At 42.6% G+C, this 8,511-nt stretch overlaps 1 protein-coding gene across 1 annotated transcript in view; it reads left to right on the top strand.

Moving 5' to 3' along the window:
- Positions 1–304: 304 nt before the first annotated feature.
- Positions 305–8,511, top strand: part of LOC147627634 (protein SAWADEE HOMEODOMAIN HOMOLOG 2-like) — a 55,370-nt gene continuing 47,163 nt past the window's right edge. The window contains exons 1-6 of the mRNA XM_086814549.1: positions 305–563; positions 4,593–4,675; positions 6,276–6,318; positions 6,994–7,120; positions 7,235–7,292; positions 7,412–7,463. Coding sequence (XP_086670675.1) covers positions 519–563; positions 4,593–4,675; positions 6,276–6,318; positions 6,994–7,120; positions 7,235–7,292; positions 7,412–7,463 — 408 coding nt within the window. The 5' untranslated portion in view covers positions 305–518. The remainder of the gene's footprint in view (positions 564–4,592; positions 4,676–6,275; positions 6,319–6,993; positions 7,121–7,234; positions 7,293–7,411; positions 7,464–8,511) is intronic.

Here is an 8,511-nt window from a genome sequence, read left to right as displayed (position 1 = left end):
GTGATAAAATGGAAAAAATATACATAATATAATTCAAATAAATAAAAAATAAAAACAAAAATATCAATTACATAGAAAGTGCATGAGAATCAGCACACATATGATAGGGTACATTAACATAAGGAATATATTTTTTTTAAAAATAAGGATGAGTTGTAAGATTAAAGATCTCTTTTTTCCCATTACTATATACAACAAAAAATCCTCTTAGTCAAGCCCTTCCTTTGAGCAATTGGAGGGCTAAATGAATTTATATACCAAGTAATTGAAACAAATAAATAAACATTGATATTTATGCTGTCTTATAGGGAAAGCCCACCAAATTGGGCAGGTACTTCGACCTACATCGAGTCAAAATTATATTTGGCCTGATCGCTTCGAAAAAACGATGAGAACGCTTTGTACCAGCTTGAGGAGGATCATCGCGTCTCCTCCACGTGCCGGCCCCTTTGTGCACAACCCTATTTCACTCAGCAACTAACACACAGAAGCGGATTTAGGGCTTGCGTGTACCACCCATGGGGCGGCCCCCAGTCCAGTCATTTCGCTTTCTGCACAACGAGGTCAGTACACAAGAGAAAATTCACCTCTTAATGAAGCTTTAATCACCTGTCGATGCTGTCCTTGTTCCATTATTCAGATTCACTTGTTGTAGCATTGGATCATCCAAGAAAGCATTCGTTGTTTGAAAATCTTTTGCAGAGGGCACAATGCCCCCCTCCTTTAGGATTTTAATTTACGCTTGTCGGCTGTTAATGTTGCACATGAGGCATATAAACTAGGGCTAAGTGTTAAATGTTATGGACATAATCTTGTGTTAAATGTTATTAATCATGCACATAGTGCACATAATCTAGGTTGAGCGCATAATGTACATAATTCAATACTGGAAGTTATCTTGCACATAATCTAGTGAGGAAGGCTTTCAAAGGGTACCCTTGAAACCTATTTTTTTTTTTGTGAGGAAGGCTTTCAAAGGGTACCCTTGAAACCCATTTTTTTTAATCTCTCAAAAGACTCTTCTGTAATGGTATATCATATCACATAGGAAGGCCATTGTCTTTTGTTTTTTTGTAAAACCAAGTTTCTTAAGGGCAAAATAGCATTAAAGGTCATCTCAGCTCTTTAAGGTAAAGGGTTGCTAGTATTGGATTCCATTTGAGGGCTGTAAGCATAAACAAGCAATTATGCTTACGTAGATACAAGGGTTTTGTGACACACATGAATGGTCATGCCCTGAGGGCCATTTTTGTGTCGCACAAGGTCAAATTTGGATGCAATCTATCTCGATGTAATGCTTTGTTGGGTGTTTTCACCCATTTCTCGAGTCTACATGCATGACCATCTTGTGGGATTCGATTTGATTACAAGTTTGAGTTGTTGAGGGAAACCTTTAATAAATATTGATGTAACTTTCATGGGTAATATGTAAGACCTTTGTCTAGGAGACACCTGCGCGATTAAGCAAAACACATAAATATATAGACATGGGCATCTTGCTCAATGCCCAACCATAGAGGCTAAAGCCATTCAGGCTCACCTTTGAGCATGGAGGTTAGTAGCATGCGAGACATGGCTCCATGTGCAAAGCCCTTGCATTCCATACCACAATAGAACCAACTTGGGTTCCATAGAAATATACCTAGTCATGTCCTTGAGGTTAGGGATCTCCTCTAGTCGCACAATCTCATCACCTTCACCTAGACGTTCTTTCAAACAGCTGATGTTAAACACAGGGTGAATCAAGGAGGTAGTGCCAACCGGTAAGCTACATCACTTATCTTCTTTGTGATCTAATAAGGACCACAACACCGAGAAGACAACTTGTAATTCTTGCCGGTCCTCATCATCTTAGAGTCCTTCAAACTTTAAGGTACATCCACATGTCCTCCTGTAAGATTCTTGGTGCTATTACGCGTGTGGGTGTCCAACGGAGTCTTTTCCCACTTGACGGGATCGGTTTCATTCCCAGATTTGGTCATCATCTCCGCTGTGTATTCTGACAGTGGGTAGTAGAAACGCAGGGGTCAAGGGCTGTCGATGTTGACACCTGGGCTGCGTGAAGGAGCAGCGAACAGATGGCTGAAGATGATGAAACAGCACCAGACAGAGAAGGTACAGCAGAGACAGTGCTGAAGATGGACGATGAACTGCAGGAGGTTCCCAGGCTGATGCTGCTGCAGGGGGTAGAGCCGACAACAGACTGGTATGGGCAGAAACACTGCTGTTGCAGGATGATGGAGCCGACGGCTGGTGCTGCTGATAAACGATGATGATTCAGGCGGCTGCTGCTGTAGTAGGGTCAGCTGCTGAAGTTGGTGTTTGTTGATTTTATGTTGTGCTTTTTCTGAATTATGAAGCGCCTGCTGGTCGGCCCAGATAAGGCTGTTGGTCAGCAGCACAAGACAAAAATGTCAAATAAAATCCCCTTTTTTTGGGCTGGGTAAATACCATTTTGGGCATATTTTCACAGAATCACCAGATTGCACCCTAGGACAGCAGGTGTGCACGTGACATTGTGTGCTTGGGCAAGACTAAGGATTAGGTTTTGTTGCTTGGAGAAAGCCCTACCACTCTGAAAGGTGCATATATTGCGGTCTTATCATGATATAGTTGTGATGTTGTGCCGAGCCTTTATGACCAAGACTAATTTGCACCAATGGAATTCATGCCATTATTTAGGGCCTAAGCTATGGCATTGGACCTCATGATTCCTATGTTTACAGTGGTTTGAAGTATTAGACATAAAGTGAGGGTGTTGTAGGTAAATAAATAATCACTCTTAGTCATGCCATATGAAATTTTATCATTTTACAAAGCTTTTCCCCGTCATGTGTTGAGTTAGCATGCCATGTTATCATGCCAAATGGCCACAGCACCGTATCTAGATCACCAGTATATGCAGCACTTGCTAAGGTCAGCATTTATTATCCCTAGGCTATGGAATAGCTCTATCGCCCTTTTGGTTTCATGTAGCAGTATCTAGCTTGACTCATTATGTCTTGATCAAGTATCATCAATGCTATGTGATAAAATCAGGTTCAGCTGGTACGGAGCAACCAGTACAAGCGGTACAGCAAAAAACAGGTCAAAATCTGCAGGTTAGTGGTTACTGCAAAGTAGGGATGCGATCAGCAGTGTACTGCAGCCTCTTATGGCTGTATGGACAGAAAGTATGACTGTACAGACAGTAGGGTGCTTGGTACAGCAGTCAGCACTAATGTCTAGAGGAGCATGTATACGCGATAGAAGAGGTCAACCAGCTTTTGTTTGCCCCAAAACACAGGCTTTAAGCTCACATAATCTTTATACAAGACCAATAGCAAAAGCTTGCTTAAAACTATTAAAACTTCAACGTCTATGGCCCCCCCACACATATTAATGGGGTGGGCAGCCTTTTAGACTAAAGTGCCAACCAACCTTTTAGACTAAAGTGCCAACCAACCTATGACCTTTTAAGAGTACACATTTGTACCATCAAAATACCATAAAATTTACAAATGTGCCTGGAAAACCAAGCCAAAAACTTTGTAAAAAACAGATTCACACCATAACCCTGCAGGCACTTAGTTTTGGGCGTCCTCGGCTCCTCAGACACATAAACACATAACGCGCAGGCATGATCCACACAGCATGCATTAAACCTGGTGCAGACACACATCAAAACATGCATATGCACATTGGACAATCTCCCACTCACATTGCTTGCACTAGCCTTGGGCCCTAGGTACCATCATATAGCTGGTCCTAGGTGTGAAACCAGAATATAACCAAGTACATCCATAAGTCCCATGGTACACTGACCATCATATAACTCATAAAACAAGTCTGGTGCCCCATGGTACAAAACCATCATATAACCCAATAAAAATAATGGAAAATATCATGGTAGTGACACACTAAGGGATGGTTATTCGACACCTTAATGACTCTGTATGGGGCTAGATCTTGGAGCGGAGGCTTGGAGAGAGGAAGGTTGAGAGGCTTCAGATATGATATTCCTCTGCATGATTAGGAGTAAATCCTCCGTACTGCACCCCACCATATTAGCAGAGTTTGGAGCATCACTCTCACACTCTTCCAGACAACATTCATACACTCCGTGTACTCCTTTGGATAGACATAGAACCCCAAGGATTGCATTGGAGTTGTCTTGACTCACAGTGCACAGGGCTTCGTATGGGCTGCTTGCAACCTTTTTAGTACAGCTTGGATGCACCCTTCATCTCACCCACTGAGAGGTAAACCGCCTCATCCGTTACGACCTCCTTTGCCTACGCACCCACGCCACATGGTTTGCACCAGGACAGATGGCGTTGCAATGGAGGGCATGATATGTAAGATCTCCCCATCCCACAGGCACTAGCCGACCATCCATGTGTGATCATTATTGTGTATGTTGTCACTTTTCCTATAGCCAACAAAGGCAGGCCTCTTTATCTCTTGTTATATAGGATATAGTGCTCTTTTGAATACTTGCAATGCATTTTAAAACACTTCACCGCTACTGAATTGGAATTACTACCTTTTTATGATGCATGGGATGCTGAAAATCACTTTCATCATGCTTCCTAATTCTCTGCAAAAATCAGGTAGCAGCAATGGAGAAGTTATGGGAAGAAAGTAAGGGCAGTCCCTCACGGAAAGATGTGCGAGGCCTGGTTGACAAGTTCAGGTATCTTTCACATAGCTTTCAGGCTTGCATGGTTTTAGATATGACCAATTTTTTACTTGCAAAGAAATATCGTTGTCACTTAATGGTCGTAGTATTGTGGATGAAAATTTCAGTCATTACCCCGAGTCTGAGGCTAGGCAGCCCACTACCGTCATGTTTTGGGTGCCTGGCCAGGGCTTCCCAAGGGCTGCAAAAAACCCTTTACTGCACACTCCCATGCTGAAATGTGGCCAAATTTGATGTCCCCCAACTGCACCATCTGATGGTAAAATGCTTCTGTAGTTCCCAGCCTGTCATTCTCATGGGCGCTTGCCCTTGGGACATGCATCATTGCCAGCATTGATGCATGTGACATGCATCATCTTTAGCATGAATGCATGTGTCATACTACTGGGGGATATTAATAAAAGGGAGAGAGGCCCGAGTGACTGAGGCCTAGGGATTCACACAGGTAGTCTAAGAGCAAGCCTGTAATGGGAGATTTCAGTGTTAACGAAACTCCAAGTTCCAAATGCAACTTGTGGAAATGAAACGTAGGGGTTGAAAGGGAAGTTGATACATGGCTTGCATATAGGGGGGATGTGTAGGACAAAGTAGTTATTGTGGTTCCGAACGCCTTGTGTGCAGAGTGACCGTGATGCTATGTGGGTGCGACTTAGTTATATCAACGTCTTTAAAGGACCCTAAGGGTCTATGAGACCAAAGATGACTCCATGAGAGTATTGATCCATGGGAAATCTAATACCTGAAAAAGAAAACTAGCTACCTATACTATGAACATGTGTCAAATAAAAAAGGTGCATGCCTGATCCAATAATAGTACAATCCTCCTCCATAAGAGAGCACAGAGCTGTGGTGATGTGTTGTCCACCTCCTGTGGTGAGATCTCTCTATGTCACCGGAGTCTGTCCTTGATCTGCAGCTGGGGGGTGGAAGGTAGGGACACCTGGGGGCGGGGGCATCTGGCCTTCAGGAGGGATCATGCGCTCTCTCTAGTGACTCCACGGGCGCATGGGGCTAGAGGGTTCCGTGCTTTGATATGGAGTCGATTTGACTGTGTGATCTCGTTGTCTCTATGGGGCCTTAGTGACATCCTCTGTTGTGGTGGATTCAGTCACAAGAAATCTGTAATGGAGGGCTGGGAAGCATCCAGCTCGCTCTGACTCCCTAAGCTATGCTCACCTCCCAATGACGACGGAGCTATAGTAAGTACAGGCCCAAGCATGTCTAATCCTCATACTGTATAACCCATGAAAGAGGGCCAAAAAGCAATGGAATCTCCTGCAAATCTCGTAGTAGGGTGGGCATCTGAACATGTAGTGCTCCTTTGTCTCCATTCGTGCATACTCTGCATACCCGTGCATCCTGAGGTGCTCTACCGGATTCAATCAATAGATGGTGAGATGATACTCTCAATTGGCCAATGGCGTGATGCGATGAGTGGCCTGCCACAAATTACAATTGCTTTTTACGACCTCAAATAATTTTGCTGTGTAATGTCTGCATGCCCTTGCATCTTACTGATCTAATCTATCACAGCATTGTGATTGTTCTTGCTTCTCACTGTTCCAACATCTATTGCTGTTGCTATGATTTGCAGTAAATCTCCAGAGCGTGGGGGAAAGATTGTACAAGAAAAGCAGGTTTGCTGGGTTTTTTATTCACAAATGCCTTTGTTTTTTGGACTTTGTAGTTTTTGAGTTGTTGGGAATGTACTGCAGCAGAAGCAACAGAAGACTCTACCTTTTAACCTGCCTCTTTATGTAGTTTGTCGGATGAGATATGGACCTGCTGTATGTTGATCCCAAGTGCATGCATTCAAGGGACCCGAATGTCGCAACCCATCCTGAGAATTTTATTGCTGTATAGGGTCATCCCGGATGAGAGCATATCAGGCTAAATCCATGTCCGTGCATGTGCTGTCAAACATCATTTCCTTTCGAATTGATCTAGCTGTATCTAATTTTTCTCATCTTTGGTCTCACAGGCTGCATCTCCATATTTGGCAGACATTAATTTCTCTTGGAAGCCAATTATATTGACTTCCTAGCGGTCAATTTTGTGTCTTCAAGATTGTTATATCTTTACAGTGCTCCCTTTCAAAGGGCTACTACTGCTAGCCTTGCTTGCATGTTTGTGAAACACACATGCAAAGGCTTTTGTCATCCCTTTTGACATGCCAGGCCTGGAGGACCACTAGACTTGCTTGTATTATTTTGATATTGACAAAAAAAACATCAATTACATATTCACTTTATCAGTCTTTTAAGTATTTCATTTCATAAACATGAAACTCTATACTATCTTTATGCATTTAGGTGCAGAATTGGTTCTGGAATAGACGGTATATATTGAAGAAACAGGCTGGAAAGGTTTCTGAGAAATCATCCGATGAAGGGTTTATGCCAAAGAGAGCAGAAGCTATGTCAACTGCAGCTCCATCAGGTTATTCTTGCTTTTACAGAATTAAAAAAGAAAAAGCTTGCCTCTTGTGCTTTTTGCCAATTCTCCATATGGCTCACTTTCTGAAGTTAACAAAACTGTTTGCTTCATCTCTAGATGAGAAAGACCTCAATGCGATGGAGTTTGAAGCGAAGTCGTCTAGGGATAGTGCATGGTATGTGATCACATTGTTCAATAAATGTGCTTCGGCAGCCACTTCTTATAATGTTACTAGATGGTCTTGTCATAGTCCTGTGATATTGATTTAGATGTATGTGCTTTGTCCTGCTGCAGGTATGATGTCAATTTGTTTCTTGCACACAGGATGCTCGATTCTGGGGATCCGGTGAGCTATACAACTCTTTTTGGTGTCGAACATTGAAATTTATAAGGGATTGCTATGAACTTAGAAACCTGAGTTTTCTCATAGTGCAAAAGAAGCCCATTGTAAGAGATCATATCTCCTAGATGCTATTGGATATGCTCACACACTCCTCCAAGGGGTTTTATCTGATATAACTCAAAGGGGGAAGGGTCGGCCCAAGGCTATTCCGATCGCTAGTGTGGTGTCTTCTCTATCTACTCTCTCTCTTTTGTTTATTTTCAGATTTTCTCAAGGTTTTTCTCAAGTGTCGTAGCGCTAATGACGTGGTGATGGTGACATGGCATTGACACATGGCAGGATAGCAGCGCAGGGCGGCTTGGAATGATGTGACTAGCTTTTGGAAAGCAAAAGATTAAAAGTTTTTTAAATACTAAAAAGAGAAGAGCTTTCATTATTAAAAAGATGCTTTTTGGGCTATAAGTGAGTTTTAAAGCGCTTTTCTCAAGTGCTTTTGGGCAAATAAATTCAGCTATGCTCTCATTGTTGAGACATAGGAAAAGAGAACATTTATCCAAAGTTGTCCAACAGGTACTATGGACCTTTCCAAATATTGGAAAAGATCAACAATGTGGCTTTCAGACTAGCATTACCCGATCATTGGAGGATTCACAATGCTTTTCATGTGAGTCTCCTAAGAGCTTATAAGGGTCCTGAACCTTTGGAACCAGTGAACGAGGATCCACTAGAAGTTGAAGAGCTAGAGGAAGTTCTTCAACCGGAGCAGATCGTCTTTCAAAGGAAAGAAGGGGATTGCATGGCAAGATTACTAGAAAGTTCAAGAATTATTCGGCTGTGAATGCCAAGTGGGTGGATGAGAACTTCTTTGCGGAGTACCCACATGTTTTACAGGCATATCAGGAAACTTTTGAATTATTCGGGTGTGAATGCCAAGTGGGTGGATGAGAACTTCTTTGCGGAGTACCCACATGTTTTACAGGCATATCAGGAAACTTTTGAATTGAGGACAACCGATATGAAGCCGATGGGATGTCACCGGCCTTTGTATTTT

This window comes from Cibotium barometz, chromosome 20, assembly GCF_041138505.1.
Source record: "Cibotium barometz isolate CiBa-2024 chromosome 20, ASM4113850v1, whole genome shotgun sequence".
Classification (NCBI taxonomy): domain Eukaryota; kingdom Viridiplantae; phylum Streptophyta; class Polypodiopsida; order Cyatheales; family Cibotiaceae; genus Cibotium; species Cibotium barometz.
This window is presented reverse-complemented; position numbering and strand designations above follow the sequence as displayed.